At 32.3% G+C, this 20,891-nt stretch overlaps 1 protein-coding gene across 1 annotated transcript in view; it reads right to left on the reverse strand.

Annotated features, from left to right (window-relative positions):
• Positions 1-20,311, reverse strand: part of LOC129230715 (protein Mo25-like) — a 128,877-nt gene extending 108,566 nt beyond the window's left edge. The window contains exons 1-2 of the mRNA XM_054865138.1: positions 20,234-20,311; positions 8,797-8,903 (exon numbers count right to left, since the gene is read on the reverse strand). Coding sequence (XP_054721113.1) covers positions 8,797-8,898 — 102 coding nt within the window. The 5' untranslated portion in view covers positions 8,899-8,903; positions 20,234-20,311. The remainder of the gene's footprint in view (positions 1-8,796; positions 8,904-20,233) is intronic.
• Between the last annotated feature and the right edge of the window lie 580 nt (positions 20,312-20,891).

A 20,891-nucleotide genomic window follows, 5' to 3' on the forward strand; every position in this document is an offset into this window, starting at 1 on the left:
CGTCATAGATCAAGTCTTTAAATCCGGCTTGGCTAAACAGTTTTTCCCCGTTTTCGGCATTGGACATGGATATAGGAAATAATAAAGATTAAAATGAAAAGTAATGACTACATAATAAACAAAAATATGAAACAACAATCCCTTAATCAGTCACTATTCATTATTTAAGTAAACAGTTAATTTGACACCCTATGCAAGTAATAAATTACTGTATGTCTCAAAAGGTTGATCATATAATAAGAGAAATATGAGATTTTATTTTCTTAATATGTAATGCATCAAACAAAACAGTGTGAGTAGCACAATACAGGGTAAATTTGACCTAATCTGCCAAAAAACAAATTTCTGAGACTGATTTCTGAAATTCCTAGGATTTCTACACACAAAATAAGAACATATTTGAAAAGAGCAGACAAAATCCAATAAAATAACACTTTTTCATTGAGATAGTTACAGGTTTTAACGAGTTACAAGCTTTCAAACATTTAAAGTATTCAAAGTTGAATTTTCGCCAAAATTTGTAAACAGTATTTTCAAAAACAATTATTTGAGCTACAACCGGTCAAATCTACTAAAAACTGGTCCACCCCACCAGCTTTCAAATGATATCACAGTAAATCATGTTGTAAATGCAACTTCGGCAGAAATTAAACCTTTTGTTCGTAGACCTCAAGATTCAGAAAATTTTCAAGTGGCCAATGTCCACTAGACTCCAAAAACTTGGCGGCCACCAGTTTTACAGGGTTTTGAAAACAGTGCTCCAGTACAAGAATGAGGGGGGGGGGGGAGGATTTCAATTTGTATTTTTTGAAACAAATATTATGAAAGTGATGCTAAAGGAATGCTAACAAGAAATTTAAATTATATTAATCATGGAAATATAAGAGGCTTTGAGTGAAGGTTGGGAGTTCCTGAAGCAAATGATTCATTCCACCCATTTTAAAGTTTCACAACGAAAAAAAATCATTAAACCAAAAATAAAGTAGTGTACACAGTACGATGGTCCCACAGTGAAAAAAAACAACAACTAATTCCTTTAAAATCTTTTTGTAAATCATTGCAAACGCCATGGTAGTAAAAATCAACATGCACCTTTCAGGTACCTAGTTTAATGAAAAGAATTAACTGTAAGAGAATTAGCACGAAGGGAATCGAAAAAATATTGGATAAACATATGATTTAAATTTTTTCAATAATTAAGATTACTGGGATTTTTTTTGAGCAATCACGATTGCTTATTGTTCTCATTTGACTGTTTTTGGCGTTACGCTGATTTTTCCCACCGCCACCCTCCGCACCATCACCGTGGACCGGCTGGCTCCTCACAATGCTGCTCCTATAGCGAAAGCCGTCTCCAGGTTGCATCCATGTCCTACACACACGCGTACATACACACACACAAACACATACACACACGCGCACATACACACACACAAACACATACACAAACACATACACACACACAAACACATACACATACACACACACAAACACATACACACACTTACACACACAAACACATACACACACTTACACACACAAACACATACACACACGCATACATACAGACACCCACACATACACACACACACATACACAACTACCCACACATTCATGCATGCACACAGACACAAACACATATGCCTACACACACATACACATACCTCCCCCCACACACACATTCATACATACACATACACATAACCCGTACACACAAACACACACGCCTACGTACACACACTCGTGATTGCGAAAAACATAATTTGAATTCAAAATGTCAAAATTCAAATTTTTTTTTTTTTTTTTCGCACAAAAATAATTAACTACAAACCTCCTCCAGTAATATACAATTTGGCATTTACCAAGAATATATTTCCAAAAAAAACATTCTTTTTGCATTATTTGAACTAAGGGTATGGACACGGCGACATTGTCGCAGAATGAGAGAGTTTGTGCAGAAAGATTTTGCACTAAGGAGGGAAAAAAGGGATAGGGGAAAAAAAAGTCAGCAATAAAATCATTCTGCAGAACAATACCAAAGGATAGCTGTTTTAACGGTAAAAAATTTAACTGGACTATGAATTAAGGAAAAGACCAGATTTCCTACGAAATATAAAATAATTGCGACGTTTTACAAAAAAAAAACTTTGATAAGCGCCAAATCGAGCGATCATTGATGACTGGTAGTCTGCAACATCGGAGATCGGGAGGTATGGTATGGATAGAACCCAGTTCTAACCAGAACTTCTCACCACATGGAGCGATTTTAAAGCAACCCTGTGTTGATCAAAGAAGAGTGGCTGGCAAAGCACATGTTTGTGCTTGTTTGTGTGAAAGACTTGTGCCGACTAGCTTTTTTTCACCTCTGTAGAAAAATTAATTTAAGCCCTTAAAAAATTGCTTATTTGCGGTGTCGCAAGTTGCAGCAACAGAAAACAGATGGAATACTTGATAAATTGTATTCTATTTTGGGCTGACCAATAGTTATTCAGATAGAGGTGCTTACATGAATGAAAATCTTCTCTCTTTGGAGGAGTTATAGAATTTTTTTCTAAATAAATACTCTAATTAAATTCTTTTTTCTTCGTATGATAAGGGAACTTTTGTTTGCTCCTGTATTTAATTTAAATTCTTTTTTTCACATGAGGAACATGGCAGGGGTGCCCACCTGAGGGGGGGGGTCATGGTGCAGACTGGGACATTAAAATTTGTAAGGAGGGGGGAGTTGTTTTGAGGGGTATTTTTTTCATTGGAGGGGTCTCGATATTGAAGAGGGTTGGCCCTTGCCCTTAGGGGGTGGGGGGCAATCCCGCAGTGGTATTTCTTTTTTGCTTTAGTATTTTAATAAAATCTTATTTTCTTCTGGGGGTGGTTGAATTTTCAATTTGTTCTGACTAAAATGTGTTTTTTAATTAAATTTATTTTCCTTTTGAGGAGAGGGGGATACTTTGTTTATAATATTGTGTATTGCATATATTAATTTTTTTTATAGGAGGGTGCCCTTTATTTATTCATTTTTTCCTCCAAAATCACATGATGCATGTTTTAGTTTGTTCGTTTTTTTTTTTTTTTTTAACTGTAATGCATATTTTAATTAAATTCATTTTCCTATTAGGGGAGGGGGATACTTCCTTTTAGTTGTGTAAAATGCATATTTTAATTTAGTTTATTTATGGGAGGAGGAGAGGTGATCCTTATTTATTTTTTTTCAAATCACATGCATGTTTTAGTTTTTTTTGGGGGGGGGGGGAGGGAGGAGGGCACCAAACTGTAATGAATATTTTAATCAAAAATTATTTTTTCTTCAGATCTTATTTTTTTGAGCATTGATTAGATGTTGCATCTGTATTTTTCGGGTGTTGCGAACTACAGATAAGTAAGTGCTAAGAGACGAAGACTGAAAACTTAAATATGAGAGTGGGATCTCTGTTTAAACAATCACCCCTGCTATAACATAATAATTTACACTAGCATTACATAAATTAGCATAATAATTTACATTGCTTTTGGTTAGATTTGATTTTTTTCTCCACTTACCAATTGCTGTTACTATGGTGTTAATATTTTTTACCATATAGATTTAGATCAGGGTTGACAAGTTTCTGCCAAGGTGGTTAAAACCACTGGTAGAAACCGGTTAAAACCGGCATGGCAAAAACCCCTTTCTGCCACATTTGTGGCAGAAACCGGCAAAAACTAAAAAAATGACATAAAAGAAATCTTTGATACCCAATAGGAATTTAGCACAGGAAAATAATGAAATGTTAGCCAAACCACAATTTAATTACAATATCATTTAAAAACCAAAAATTATGTTTTTTGCCCTCTGTAGCTGTCTGTAAGAAAAGGTGAATTCAAAATATAAATTTTCTTAATTTAATATGAATAGAGGAGAAATAACAGAATACTCTCGCAAAAGAAGAACTAGATGGCAATGCCATCAAGGATACAGCAAAGATTCATGAAACTTTCATCAATTGTATATATTTTTTAAATAAAATGATCCACTATGTAGTAACTGGGGTGGTTTTAAAATTTGACTGGAAAAATAAGTTTTGGGAAATAGGGTCAATTTGTTTTTGTAAAGCTATGATATTAGGTATAAAATAGAGGTTACTATCGGCAAATAAAATTCTGGCATTTTTTCTTGAGCAAATGATAATTTTAATCCCAAGCATTTTAGATGACACGTATAAGCTAGCAAATAACAATCAGTAACTGCCTGTTTAAATCTGTATGTCACTTCTTTTTCTTAAGCGCCCTTAAGATTCTCGTCCTTTAGATTAATACAAATGTTACGAGCATCTTCAGTTAAACAGTTCTCTTTCTGATCAAACTAAATCAAGGGCAATGAGTTTTATTTTTTATAATGATGAAATAGAATTACATTTTTTAGTTTACTTAAACAAATATCATTTTGTAATTACTTGAATTAATAAAGATGCTTTTTAGTTTTTGCCAGTTTCTGCCGGTTTTTACCGGTTATAACCAGTTTTTGCCACCGGCAGGGCAGAAACCAGTTTCTGCCGGCAGAAAGCCAACCCTGATTTAGATCAAGGTCCCCCCCTTTTTTTCCTCATAGCGAAAACTGAAAATCTGTTGGAAGCCCTGATACTGAACTTCAATGCTTTTCGTTTTCGCATAAAGGAATTTACCTAAACAAGAAGTTGTGTGAAATTCGTTAATAAATAAATAAATTTTTCACTTTTGAAATGAACTGCACTTAAGTTTGTCCATTAGTTCATTTTTCACTTCATGGAGCATTCTTGCAGAAAGAAATTAAGTCCAGAAAATTTGTCGCAGAAAGTAAAATAAAATTCTGCCACAGGGGGTATGACCAAACATGGCGACTACGTTCCATACGCAGCATCTCTATGTTAGGATGACTATGAAGGGAAAACGATCAAAAGACTGGCTATTTGGCTTATTATTTAATCTGATGCGATTGAAGATTAAAAAAATACAACAGTTATTCGAATAAATAGAAACTAGCCCCCGTTGTTTAAACGATTTTCAATGGAACATATTCCTAATCGATTGCGAGTATTAGCGTCCACATCACAGCAGAAATATAAGATATAACTTATAGAAATATAGTAATATAGTTTTTTTTCTTTCTATTTTAATGATGTATAGGATTTTTAATGAAATACAGGATTTATGGGACAACATGGAACATTGATTATGGCAAAGGAATGATAATACAGGGCGCACAGGGGGGGGGGGGGGTCAAAACAAGTTGCCTTTTCAAGTCTTAAATTAAATAATTTGACTTCCTATTTTGACGATTTTTTCAGAATAAAGGCTGTTTGAGTTAATTGGGAAACAAATAGAATCGGAACGACCTTCGAGGGTTTATGTAAAAAAACATACAATATGATGTTTTTTTTTTTCACTTTTAAAGAGCCAAAATTTGTAAAATATTTTCATACTTTCAGAACAAGATTTAAAGTTTTAGAAACAGATCAATAATTAATCCTTAAAAAACTACAATTAAGACAAAATAGTCAGTTTTTAGCACATAAGCGTCTAAATCAGTTAGAATTTTTAAAAAAATGTTCTGAAGATAAAATTTCGCATTTTTCCAGAAAATAATTACGAATTACCCAGGAAAAATGGCATATTTTTCGTTGTTATCAATAGTTTGCACTGCAATAAACATCCAATGACATTTTCGGAAACTTAGGCTCTTAAAAAGTCTTGTGTACGGCTATCTTGGGAATGACCAAATATGGCGGCGACGACAAAAGTTAAGAAATAATTTTTTGAATTTGTAGCATGAAAACAATTTAAAAATAATAAATCTTCGTGAAACTACAATTCAGTTGAAAAGTTTTTAGCACATTTGCGTCCAAGGCAATGAGGATAAGGTTAAGTGTTAAGAACAAAATTTTTCATTTCTCAAAAAAATTACATATTTAAAATAAATTAAAAAAAAGAAAAAACAAGTTGCAGCACATTTTGCGTTTTTTTTCATTAGTTTGAAGTTAAAGGAAACATCCAATTCTGCTTTGTTTTTGGAAAGTTAGGCATTTAAGCATCGTGTCTACTTCCATCTTATGAATGATCAAAAATGGCGACTACGTTTCATTCGTAGCTGAAAAGACTTTTTGATTAAAAAACGATTTTCCCAATTGACCCTACCATCCGCATGTGCTTTAGATGCAGGAAAATGTTCTTCTCCCGCTAAATTTGTGCATAATTCCTGTTCACCCTAGAAATTTTTTTCTTTGGAACTATTAAGGGGCAAAAATGGCGTCCAAGGTTCTTTTTTATTTCATTGCCAGCTTCATTTTGGCTCAAAACTTTTTTTTCAGGAAACATCGATAAAAACGAAGATTAGAACTCAAGGGACAAAATTCCCAGAGAAAAAATTGGATTTTTGGGGGGGGCAAAATCTGAAATTTCCCTGAGTCGATCAATTTCCATGACAATTCCAGGTTTTCCAGAGCGTACGAACCACATTTATTAACCGTATTTTCCTATGTATTATCCGCGGGCGGCATATAATCTGCAGGTTCTAAAATGGGCCTGAAGAAAAAAAAAGTTTCGTATAATCGGAGGCGGTGTATAATACAATGTAAAAAAATAAAGTTTGAATTTAATATACCATTTGAGCAACTAAACTAAAAACATGAAAAGGTAATTATTTTGAAGAAATAATTAAAATTAATCTGAAATATAATCTAAAATACAATGATTTCTTCTTGAAATCATGATTATAGTACGCTAATTACTTGAAAAACGAAGAGTCAAGACAGAGGAGCAAACGCTCTGATCTTGTGCAAATGGCTTCCTATTTCACTGTATTCTTGCTTTTTTTTACATGGCCTGAATCGCGTAAGAGGAACATTCAAGCAACGTAAAATAACCAACATACAGGCAGGCAGTGAGAAAGGACATGCAAGTTTTGTAAAATAAACAACATTCAGTCGGAGTATGGTCTCTATCGGTGAATCCTTATAGTACTGATGCATTGAAATTCTTTTCTTGGGATCTAAATTAAAATAACTCCCAAAAAAGTTGGCAACTGTAGAAATTTTTTGGGGTCGCCAATTTTGAAAACTGAGTCGCAACGTGGCGAGTTGCGACCGTAAATCTTGACCTTTATTTGTTCGAAAGATTAAATTCAGTGTTTGTCCAAAAATGGACTAGTTAACGTGCACAGCCCTTTCAGTAAAAAATACCTCCTCAAATTTCTATCTACATCTGTTTTTTAACAAAACAGATTTTTTATATATGATTATGATAAGATGAATATGTTTTCATCCTGTTGTTTGTCAAAATATGGCCGGGTGTCGAGGAAACTTGTCCGCTCTCTTGGATTCTAAGTGCGTTTTTCCAGTTTTCGTTTCATATCGCAAAAACTATTTATTTGCGGGCGAAACAATTTATGATGAATTAAAGATCACAAAATAAATTTTCAAAAGGTATTTATTGAAGTACAAAAATGCTCTATACTGCATTCATGGAAGGAATAGACTAGATGTAAACATGGGCACTCAAAAGCAAAATTTTAAGGGGAGGATCAGAATTAGAGAAGTACCGAGTACTCGGTAACTACCCAGCCTATTCGGCCAATTTTTTGAGTGATCAGTACTCGGCCAAATTTTGATCAGATAACCGGTTAATACAGAGTGGTTATAAAAGATTGAATATTGTTCAAGACAGATTTTACAATTAATAAAAAATAGAAAACTGCATAAATGCGAGCTTATGGATTTAATGACATCTGATAAAAGTGGGTCGGATGTCTTTACATTCATTTGCTCACACTTTATGAACTGAAAAAGATGTTCCTTGTAATGCAGAAACACCTGGCTGCAGTGCTTCTGCACATGTGTGCTTTTAACGTCGCTTTGTTTGCTTTTAAAAATGATTTATGTTTGGCTGGCTAGAACTATAATAGATTTCATATAATTCATTTTAATTCCAACTTGATTAATCATACCTTTTAATTATTTGTTTATTTTTAATTTTAAAAATAACTTTTTGGTAAAACTTTTCACACAAAAAAAATCTTTTAAATAATGCTAGTTAAATTTCAGTTGGAATTTTGGTTAAAAAATTATTATATGGACATTGAGGTCTATACTACTACTCCAGTGAATTGAAAATTCATCCTGTGTGTGCCGGTGATTCTTCTTAAAACGTAATTAGTACTTGGTACACTGCCGAGTAGTGAAAGGCCGAGTACTCGGTACATCCCTAGCTCAGATATTTTTCCCATGATTAAGTAGGATATTTTCCCCATGGGAACCGATTTCAGTAGATTAGAGTTATTAATGTTTGACTTTTTTAATAACTTACTCATTAATGTCTGGAGAAAAAATGTTTTTACAGTTTTTAAAAGAAAAAAGTACTAAAAGTAAGAAAGTTTTAATTTCAAAGGTGGGGGGGGGGGCTTGGGCCCCACTTGACCCCCCTTCCCCCCATATGGGAGACCATGGACGTAAACAAAGATAAGGGTCATTCAGAGATGTCAATCACATGTCTTTGGACAAGAAGAAATTCGTGCTGTGTATGCAAATAGTGTTAGTTTACTTCTTTTTTTATTCCATTGAAAATCCCCAAAAGTGGCCCAAAGAGGCAAACTTTCTGGCAACTTGTTAATAAACTTTTGGTCTACCTTTTCTGTGAAATTGTAAAACATTTTACTCAAATAAAAGTTTTCATGTTCCTTTCTCCTTCTACTACATAAAACTTAGTAAATTAACTACATACATGAAACTTGGGAACAAAACAATTATGTTACTACAGGTTATAATACTAATAAATATATAATGAAAGAGTTACCTTTTCAGCTTTCTTGTCCCCCTTTTCTAAGGCAACAATAGCTTCTCTTAAAACCTTGACCAACTCACTAGGACTCTTTTGAGACTTCCCAAACAATGGCATAATTGCTGAAAATCAAAGCAATAAAACTCAACATTTGTAACATGGCACACCCTATGGTCAAATTAAAAGAAAAAAAAAGCTTCATTTAAAATTTTTCTTCATATTTTTCTATAGTAGGGAAATGGCTCCAGTAACAGACATGCATGATACAGATAAACTTAACATTTTCTTACCAGAATAAATTTTTGTCTCCATATTAAGCCACAAAATCTTATACTTTTCTCTACAATGGAACATTTTAAATATGAAGGAGTTTTTCGATCAATACCGATTTTTATAGTATCAGTTTACATCAGCAAGTTATGCAGCCACATATGTTGAAACTATAGAGAAGCTGGAAGATAGTTTTTCTCTTTATTAAATGCCTAATTTACCAATAGAACTGTTCCGAAAAACATTTCAAGCAGAAATTTGAGCTTTGTTATGTCACATTAATGGAAGGAAAGTTTCGATGGCACTTTTCTGCCACTAGCCATGGCAAGGGATATTAAGGGAGGGGGGGCCTCAGATATTTTCCCCCATGGGAACCGATTTCAGTACAGATTAGAGTTATTAAAATTTGACATTTTTTTATAACTTATTCATTCATAGCTGGAGAAGAAATGCTTTTACATTTTTACAAAGAAAAAAGTACTAAAAGCCACCACTTGCCCCCCCCCCCCCCATGGGCGCCCTTGGTGCAATTGATGGCCTAGGTGGTACTCTGAAATAGTGAATGAGGGGAGCTACCATATCTAGGAAAATTGACCTTCATTTTGCTACAGAAGAGTTCACTGAAATGGCTACAAAGATTTGTCCAAACATTCATTCGATATATGTTTCAGAAGAAAATAGTATCAAACAAGTCTACGCTGAGGGCACCAAAAAGCATTCAAATTAAACCAATTCTTGAAATAAGGAGTTCCAGAAAACTATTGGTATACCAGATAAAAAGCTTCGTAAATATCAGGAGACACAAATAATGAAAATGGTGAGAGAAAAAAATTCTTTCACCTCATTCAAAAGTTATTATCCATTATTAAAATTTTCATTAAAAAATGCTACACTTTGAGACGGTTAATCCTCATTTTCTAAGAAACTATAAAAGATACAAGCTTAAAATTGGTCTTGTTTAAAAGCTCTTTCAATTGCTTTAATTTGATGTGCCACTTGATAAAATAAAAAAATATTTATTTCAAAATTTAATTTAATTTAATTCTAACTTCTAACAAAAATTCATAAAATTACTTTTCCTCTCACATCTCACCAAGTTTCATAAGTTTCATAATGGGATCAGTTGATACATGGAGGACAAGTTTCAAATAACTGAGAAAATATGGGTTATCGCACTAAGTAGTTAATTTTTTATCTACAAAAAAAAAGTTAAAATAATTCAAAGTGTTAGAATATTATAATTAAATCTGCTTCATACATGTTTATTATTTCATACAAAAATTTCTTCTTAGTCTAATTTGTTCCTGAGAAATAACTAGTTAATTAATAAAAATATTAATCATCTAAATCTCATTTTAGTTGGAAAAAAAAGAAAGAAAATTGTTAAAAAAAGGTAAGAAAGAAAAATGCAAAAGAGGGAACTCAAACAATTAGCAACACCCATTTCACCCCCTTTGCTAACAAAATGCAGGAGTGCCCACCTAGGGTCGAAGGGGGGGGGGTCATAGCGCAGACTGCGCAATTGAAATTCAAGGTGGGGGTTAAGGGGTATTTTTCTTTTTGGGAGAGCACTAGCCTTTTAAGTGGGTGGGGGCTTTATAATATTTAGGGGGGTGCACCCTTGCTCTTAGGGGGGGACACTCCTACAAAATGAAACAGGATGAGAGGTGGGCTATGGACTGAGAATGAGATGATTTAATCCATCCAATGGTTTGTTCCAGGACCCTCTGTGTTTGCTTGAGGTGGCAGTAGTTTGTGACTTTTCCAAAAACTCTAGTTTCGTTTTCCAAGATGAAGAACAGTCTTATCACTAGAACAGAAACCAAGCCATAATACATCCTTTTGTTGTATAATACAGTAGTCTCAAAAATCCAAGGTAATCGGGGCTCATGTCACCTCAGATTAGGGGCCATAAAATGATAAAATAACGAATCCTACATTTCTGGAATAGTTATTAAATTCACTATTATTAAATTAAACCTTTTTGCGTAAAGAATGTTCATTCAACATTTTTTGTATATGATGCAATACTAATTAAAAATAAAACATGCCATACATAGTGCAATTATTTTACTATGCAATACACTATTCAGTCTTTGTTAAACAAAGAAAAAACAGCTCATCCTAATACGATTTTTTACCGCCCAGACGCAAATGAAATATAATCCCTGCAAAACCACTTGACAGCACAATTTCTAATATAAAATATTGATTTGGAAAATATTACGTAAAAACATGTTTCACTCAACCTCCCCCCCCCCCCAGAGCAAGAATAGCTAGTGTGTAAAATATACAGAGAATTAGCCCAGTGAGACTTTAAATTTCCTTTTTGACTTTTACATAAAATTTAAGAAATCCACCTGTGAAACAACTTTGTTCACATGTACTTTTCGTTTTTCAAATTTTCCATACTGCAACCATGCTTAACATACATGAGAATTATGGATGGTCTTAGTCAGTGGTTGGAAGTAGCGCGTTACAAGTAGCGACGCTACTGTAGTAGCTACATTTTTTTGTAGTTTGTAGTGTAGCGCACTACTTTTGTAAAAAATTAGAGTAGCGATTAGTTTGCTACAAAAAAAAGTAGTTTGTAGCAAATTCTAAAAACTACTTTTGAATAAAGTTTCAAAAAAAAAAAAAAAAAAAAAAACGAGGTTTTAAACAATCTGACTGCTGTAAGTCTTACGCGAGTAAAACTTGCATCAATCAGATTCGTAAGACTGAAAAATACGAGCTGTCATCAGACATATTTTGACGCAATATGTTCTATCTGTTAGACGCCATTAGTTTACTTGACGTCGAAATGTTCACATTTCCCGAATATTTGCCTTGAATCGAGCATGGCTTAGAAAGAAAAGAATAATAACTGCCAAATAGTATCACGTTTGTGTTTTCTGTCAGCAGAGAATGTCCCGTGGATGAACATTTTAGATGTCAATGAGATTATTGTGCCAAAATATCCTCCTAATATGGAAGCTACTGTTAATGTTACAGAAAAGGATGACATTGAACTGCCTTTTGGACGGCTAACAATAAATATTACAGTGTAATAAAAATGCATGATAACGGAAATGTTTCCGTTTCATGCAAAATTTGCCCGCTAAGCAAAAAGGTATGAATGTCATCCGCATTTACCATCGAATCTCTACTTACATGAGAGATAAGTTCCAAGACGTAGGTTGATATTTCGCGTTGAGGAAAAGAGTATCTATACGATTTTTTTTATGAACGTACGAATTATTTTAGACATTTGTAAACACCCCTTAAACTATTTCAGCCGATTGCTTAAGTTCATTTTTTCGAATTTAAACGTAAACTGACATTTTACTGTATTTAAAAAGAAACTTATTGGATAAAAAAATATGGTTAGGGTGCACAAAATCAATGGGAGAGAATAGCATAAAATGAAACAGTACGGTATGTGTAGTATGTAGCAATAATAAAATGCAGCACTACAATAGTACTGTACAGTAGATACAGTAAAATTATATTCGACGAAATTTTTACTTGTTCAAGAGTATCGAAAATCTTTTAATTTCTTCAGTTGTCAGGAACTTTCTATTATTCCCTTTAAAACTTTAGGTTAACAGCCTGCTTATGTGAAATAATGCTTCACCAACTTCATATTTAGAATAAAAAATATGCGGATTGGCGATTTGTAAATTAACAAAGCGATGTTTCGACTAGTAGTGTGGGGTACTTTTTCTTTCAGTGATGCTGAAAGGAAAGTCCATTCCCGAAACTAATATTTAGTACTTAATAAAGAAGGTGATACTTAAGCATTGCGATTCCCTTCCCAAAATTTTCGTGTTACGGGGTGAGGAGTTCGCGTTAGCTACAAAATTCGTTACTCGAGATTGCTATTTAGCCACTTCGCGTGTCAACACTTGCACATTGCAGTAAAGTAAGCATTCTTAGTTATTTTTCATAATTCGATATTTATTAATATTTGACAATAAATACTCGTACCGCTTGGTATCTTTAAAAAATTTCTTTAGTTTTTCTTTTTTACTGATTGAGGGTTGATATATCAACAAAATAAAAGTCAGTTATTAAATAGTTTCAGTTTTCGAGTTCATTTGGTAAAATTGAAAAATGCTCTTAGTTCTTTTTATCAGTTGCGTATAAGAAAGAAGATTGAGACTCCCATAATGAAAATTAAGTTTTTCTCTTTTGTTTAAAAGGTGTTTCTCACCATCTAAATCTTATGTACATATACACTATATGACCAAACGTATTGGGACACTTTCAAAAATTTACATTTTTACGGATTTCGTGAGAAATAAACGAACAATTGCTCTGTAATTTTTTCACATTGAAGGTATACCCCAGCTGCCATTTTCCAACAAAAATTAAGTCTACTATTAATTTAGGAGACGAGCAACAAATTGAAGAAACAAAAAAAGTTTTTGATCATTTTTCATTGTAAATAGCTGGTAATAAGCTATAAATTTCAGAAACAAATTCTAGATAGATTTTAAACTTATTTTTATATTTACGTGAAGGTATCTCTTATACCCACAAAAGACATAAGCATTTCTTTCGAAAATGCAAAATTTTTTTGAAGATTTTCTGCTCATATCATGCTGAGTTTTCCGTCAAATGCTACTAAACTTTCAGAATATTTGACAGCATATTAGAGAAACATAATAATACAATTTGAACTTAAAATGTTGAAAATTTTCTGAAATATAAAAGGTTATAACCAATTAATTTTTCACTTCGCATGCGCGAAAGATATCAATTTATAACTTTCATAATCGGAAGCCTAGATACATTCTACAACTCATAAAAAAATCTCATCGTGATATCTTTGAAATGTAAAAAGTTATCAGCGATCCTAATGAGCCAAATTTTAATATTTCTTGGCTAGATGACGAATCGTGAGGGATCATTGGCAAATAATCCATTCTGATTATGAATCACTCTGCAACGATAACAGGAAAGTGTTGCCAGTTTGCAAACGACCCCTTACCATTCATCGCCTATCCAAGAATTATAGAAATTTGGCTCATTAGATCGCCGATAACTTTTTGAATTTTAAAGACCTCGAGGTGGATTTTTTTATGAGTTGTAGGATACATCTAAGCTTTGAATTATGAAAGTTATAAATCGCTATCTTTCGCGCATGCGCAGTGAATTAAACGTTCACTGCGCATGTTCGAACGTGATTAATTGCTTTAAAAGGTTCATATTTCATTAAATTTTCAATATTTTAACCTCAAATTTTATTCTTATATTTCTCTAATATGCTGTCAAATATTCTGAAAATTAAGCAACATCTGACTTAAAACCCTGCTTGATTTCAGCCAAAAACCTTCAAAAAAATATTGCATTTTTTAAAAAAAAAATGCTTGTATCTCCGTGGGAGATACTTTCAAGAAAATATAAAAATAAATGTTTGATAGTTTTTAAACTTATTTCTGAAATTTAAAGCTTATTCCCAGCTATTTACAAAGAAAAATGATCAAAAACCTTTTTCTGTTCCCTCAACTTGTTGATCTCCTAAGTGAACAGTAGACTTCGCTTTTATTGGAAAATGACAGCTGGAGTATACTTTTTATGTGAAACAAATTACAGAGCAATTGGTCTTTTTTTTCTCCAGAAATCCGTTAATATATGAATTTTTAAAAGTGTCCCAATACTTTTGGTCATATAGTGTATGTATTTTGGTCATATAGTGTATGTATTTTGGTCATATAGTGTAGTGTATACAGGGGTGATTGTGAGTTCATCAAAAAATACCTGAAAGTTTCAAAGCGAGACCCGGGGGGGGGGGGGGGGTAATCTTTGACCCTTATTACTAAAGTGCACCTTTGACATAGTATTAAATAGTTCTGAGTCAAAATATAGCGTGTACATGTGATTAAATTTTTAATGGGTTACAAAGTTACTTTTGAGCTGGCGTTATACAAATTATCTTGACATTTATTTGTCCATCTTAAGGGATTGGTGTCCATCTTAAGTAGAGACGTACCGAGTAGCACTTTGGCCGAGTAGCCGAGTACCGAGTACTCGGCCTTTCACTACTCGGCCGAGTACCGAGTTACCGAGTACTCGGCATTTCACTACTCGGCCGAGTTAACAAGTACCAATTATGTTTTAAGAAGAACCACTGACACACGTGATCAATTTTGAACTTATTGGAATAGTAGTATAGACCTCTTCGTCCATATAAAAGTTTTTAAAACTAAATTCCTGCTGAAATTTAATTTCGTATTATTTAAAAAGTTTTGTTTACGTCAAAAATTTTACAAAAAAAATTATTTTTAAAATTAAAAATAAATAAATAAAAGGTATGATTGATCAAGTTGGAATTAAGACAAACTATACCAATCTATTTTAGTTCTAGTCTGCCAAACATAAATAATTTTTAAAAGCAAATAAAGCAAATGTGCAGGAACACTGCACACATGTGTTTCTGCGTTAGAAGGAACGTCTTTATCAGTGCATAAAATGTGAGCTAAAGAATGTTAAGACATTCGACAAAAAAGTCCGACTTTTGTCGGATGCCTTTAAATCTACAAGCTCACATTTTGTGCATTGAAAAAGGAATTTCCTGTAACGCCAAAACACGTGTCTGCAATGTTCTTGCACTATGCTTTTAACGTTGTTTTATTTCCCTTTTTTTAAGCAAAAGAATTTTTATATTTCTTATAACTAATTTTTGTTTGTAGCAAAAATCTATTTTTTATGTAAAAATTTCATATTTTCTATACTTACCTTTTTTGCACAATTTTTAATAAATAAGTTTTATTAACTTTGGGGACATTAAAATAAAGATTTATTCCATTAAAGCATTAAAAACTTCATTATTCTCAAAATTTAAAATTGACTTGTAAAATGATTGCAGAATATTAAATATGCTAGCGCTTTTTTATAAATTTTAATATCTGTCTTGGACAATATTCCATTTTTTGCAACTACTCGGTATCGGCCGAGTATCTGATCAAAATTTGGCCGAGTACCGAGTACTCGGCAAATTGGCCGAGTATGCCGAGTACCGAGTAGTTACCGAGTACTCGGTACGTCTCTAATCTTAAGGCTCTTGCAGGTATATTTGATGAGTATTATGTAATTTTAAAAAATTGCGGAGGTAGGGAGATAAAAGTATAACAAAAAAAAAACATAATTCCGGTATTTTCGAACATAAAAATACCTGAAATACGTCCGAAAATACCGGAAATTCGGTAAAATACCGAAACACAATCACCCCTGTGTATATCTATATGAAATTTTAATCAAATCATGACTGCATTTATTTACATTTTCAAGTTGCCGAGTTGCACTTCTTGAATGAAATATTCACTGTCAGGAAAAGATTAAAAACTTGAAGGTTGAATTCCTTCAAATTTTTAAATCCTTTCTTGCAGCGGATATTCGTAAAAAATGTTTGAAATGGCTCAGTAAAGGAATGACAAATAATTCTTAGTCCATGTTCAAGTGAGCAAACTTATTAATCTAAACCAGTTTTCTAATTTTTTCGTTCAATCTTCAAACGATGTGTATGCGTATGCTTTTTATTTATTTATTTTTTTTTAAAGTAACGAAGTAACGACTACTTTTCAAAAGTAGTTTGTAGTTGCTACATTTTGAAAAAAGTAGTTGTAGTTGTAGTTAACTACATTTGTAATAAAGTAGTTGTAGTTCACTACGAAAAGAAAGTAGTTTTTCTAACCACTGGTCTTAGTTTCTTTTTCAGTAACTTGAATTCTAAATAAATATTTAAAATACTACCAAGATATATAACAAAGTTTTTTTGCGTTTTTTTTAATTGTAAAACTTAAAAAAAATCAAAATATACTTTTTTAAACAATCCTTTATTAATTTTTTTTAAATTTTAATATAGACAATTTAATGAAAACAAAAGCTTTATGTATAGAATATAAAAATAATCTGAAACCATTTAAAGAATTGAAGATCTAAAAATGCCAAATTTTGGTGACGGGCGTACTGATAAATACTTTACCATGGATCTGCTCAATTACTTTCATCAAATAATTATTATTTTTTAGAATGGTGTTGTTCAACTGAAACTAAAAATATGCCTATATTTTGGGAGTTTTCTGCTAAAAAATAAATTTATGGCATCATTTTAAGCCAAGTTTAGTAACAGACATACCAAAGTAAGATAAATAAATACCTTTGTGCTGAATAATAAAGTAAGAAAAAACAACGTCAAAAAAGCACAATTTGTGCTTTTTTGAAGTTGTTTTTTCATACTACACCAAAGTAAGTCAGAAAAAATCCGTAGTTGTTGAAAAAACTTTATAAACTAATCAAAACATTACGCAAATAAAACAGGTAAAAAGAAAAAATGTATTTGATATTTTCCTTCTTAAATATGTAGTGTAACTTATTACCTCTGTGGTACTGCTGATTTCTAACTAATTGATAGCCGCATAAACATGATTTTAAAACCAAAATTCTGTTGCAAATATAAGCATTATTAATACATATTCAAAACCTGCAAGCTTTCGCCTTTAAAATGAGGTATCATACAAGTTTTTACGGCAAATTTGAATTTTTGAGAAAAAGTTTAATTTGAGATGATTTTGCCCAAAAGCTAATATTTTTTTAAATCAAAATTGGAGAAAGGGTTAAATTTTTGTTTATTTTTCCGATATATCAGCTGCACAGTACAAAAATAAAAAGAACTTTTAAAATCTATGCCGCCACGGAAGAGATTTTGGTATTAAGGCTGAGTGGCATATTTCTTACACTGCAGGCCCATGTGAAGGGCCTGCAGTGGTGGTACACTCAAAAGGGAAGCAACAAGGGCAAGTCTTAAAGTGCCATGGACAAGTCTTTAAGTTCCATACAAAACCAAATTATGACACCTATGCAGCTGTACCAAAGGGCAAAATCTGACCTTTCAATGACCATGGACTTCAGTTTCGCCACCTAAGATGAATGAATATATTGAAAATGCAGAACAGCTCCCTCATCGCTTTCAGCAAGCAGTGCCAATACCAATTACCCGAAAGTTGCATGCTTTTATTCCCTCCAGCTGTGAAGCAAGGGTGAGTGCCGAAACATTTTCATTATCATTCATCAACCGAATACTCTGTTGTCGAGAAAGGGTTATTTTAACGTTGAAAGATCTAAATGGATATGTCATTCCAACAGGCCGGACAAACTTTACAGCCAAAGAAAGAACAAAATGGTAAAGATTGTGCAGCTTAGAGACTAAAAAACTCCGATAAACAAGGGACTATGCTGATGTTCTTTTTTCTATAGAATGAGTTAATAAAATTTTTTATTTACCTTTTTTTTTTTTTTTTTTCAATTATTATATTTCATTCAATTTTTATGTCAGTGTAAGTCACTAGAAAGTTTTACAGTACTATTAGCAGTATACTCATAGTTAACTGGGCTGATTTTTATAACTTAGAATAACATTTGATTGATCTATAAGAAAACCATTTGTCCAAAATGTGGGAGTTTGGATAAATATCTGAAACTTGTCCTCTCAGTATCATATGATCCCATCAAAGTCCCATTATGAAATTTGCTGAGATGTGAGAGGATAACAAAGTAATTTTGTAAATTTTTTCAAAATTTTAAAACTGTCCATTTTTGAACAATTTAAACTTTTTAATTTAATTAAATTTTAAAATATATATTTTTTCAATGTTATCACGTTGCACATCAAGTTAAAGCACATTTAAAGAGCCTTAAAATAAGACCAATTTTAAGCTTGTTTCTTTCATAGTTTCTGAGAAAATGAGGATTAACCGTCTCGGTGTGTAGCACTTTGTAATGAAAATTTGAATAATTAATAACTTTTGAATGAGGTGAAAGAAAAAAAATTTCAGCATTTCCGTTTATAACGAAGTTAAATCTTTTCATGTACTAAGTTTCATCCAGATCTGTTACCATCTGTCCTAAACCATGTGATGATTTGACACGGAATGACCCGGGCGCTCAATTCTTGTTTTATGATTCAAAAGGATCACAATTCTGAGGCATACATTTCACAAGGGTCAATTCAGATACAAATTGGATCCTCTTTGTGGGGCCTTCACTAAATTTTATTCGGGAAAGCGGTTGTTTCACAAAATTGTATTTCTTAAAATTAGACCTTTCACAAAATTTCATTTGTTAAAAGTTCTTTTATCACTTTTAAGCTCATCAATTTGTCTGAAAGCAAAACATCAGTTAAACTCCAGCTTTCAAATCATTCCCAGTGAAGTCCTTAAGGCCCCCTTAAAGGATTTCAGATTAGATTTGTGATAAAAATATGCCCTATAGGATATGACAGGATTATTTCACAAAAAATATATAAAGAGAAATGACAAAAAGAAAAGGTCTTTTATTCACAAAAACAAAAGTTAACATAAACAAACAAAAACCTGGATCGACTCCTGTTTTAGAACAATAACTTTAACATTCAGCACATTAGAACATTTTCTCTTTTTTAAATATTTTCCAAATTGTTGAGGTTTTTTCTCTCTCTATTTACTAAACCAAGAAAAGAGAAACTTCCAACTTCCACAAAAGAAAAGAAATTATCTAGTTACAAATTAAAATAAAATACGAAATTGAGTTTTTGAAAGCATTTTCAAAATCAATTTTATTTTTTAAAATTGACCAATGGTTAACATTTACTCATTGATGCATCAATTACATATTAAAGGCATCAATTTCGTTCCGTATTTTCTACATATTAATTTATTACAACTTTAGGAATCCACAACAGAATTACATGTTTTACAAATAATTTTTTAAACACCTAGATTTAATCCTGCTATCATTAAAACTTTTGTCGTTCATTAATTTTAACATAAATACGTATTAATCACAATAATAAACGTAAAACAAGGAATTAACTTTATTTAATTAAGCACTGTAATGTACATTTTACTACGAGAAATTTCACGATCACTAGATAATTTAAAAAAAAACTAAGCAGAACAGAAGGTCATCGTTATCAAGTCTCTAACCACGAACAATAAGATTATTTATTCCCAACAAATATAAATAATAAATATTGTTTCCTGTCATATATTGGGTAGGATTCATACAAAATGATAACAATAGCAGATTGAAGCTAAAGGTTGACATAACACACAAGATGTACCTACTGCGAAGTAAATTTCTACACCTCAAACACCAAGTTACAATCATTTGAATGTATGTTTAACCATGCGATACATTAGTAGAAATCAAGTGAACTTACCCAAGAATTTCTAAATTAAATCTGTTGCTTAGGGTGAAATAAAATATCGCACTATTACACATCAAACTTCCAAAAACCAAATATTCTAAAAAGAACTAAAGTTCAAGTGTTGCCATTCTCAAAAACTAACACAATAATATGAGTAATATTCATACCACGGAGTAGAAAGGACATTTCTTCCTCCACACGTTCCTATTAGAGTTCTTATAGGGACTCTAGTTCCTGCCCACACGGTGAGATTTGCGAGCCAAGAAACTTATTAAAATCAGAAAAATGTGACAATAAAGAGAGTATTTCGTATCAAATAAAGCGTTCATCATTCTTTTGTAACAGTCTTACGTAAAAACTTTCAAAAGATCTCTCTCCTATATAGAAATAAGAGTTTTTAAACTGAAACAGAGGCGGCGAGTGGAGGTGTCAAATACTAAAAAATAACGAAGTGTGGACTGTCTTTGATAATGGTAGGGCAAAAAAAAGGCTCTTACCGGAAAAATCTTAAACTGATGTCTTAAAGACGCAAATCAAAATAGAGTTTTTTTTAAGTTTTAAAATATTTTTAAACGTCTTTTAAAACGTTATTTCAGGTTTCTCTTTTATTGACTTAGGAACGAAAGGGTTCAGAGGTTCTCCTAGTATTTTTTTTTTTTTTTTCTAATTG

The sequence above is a fragment of the Uloborus diversus genome, chromosome 1, assembly GCF_026930045.1.
Source record: "Uloborus diversus isolate 005 chromosome 1, Udiv.v.3.1, whole genome shotgun sequence".
In the NCBI taxonomy this organism is placed as follows: domain Eukaryota; kingdom Metazoa; phylum Arthropoda; class Arachnida; order Araneae; family Uloboridae; genus Uloborus; species Uloborus diversus.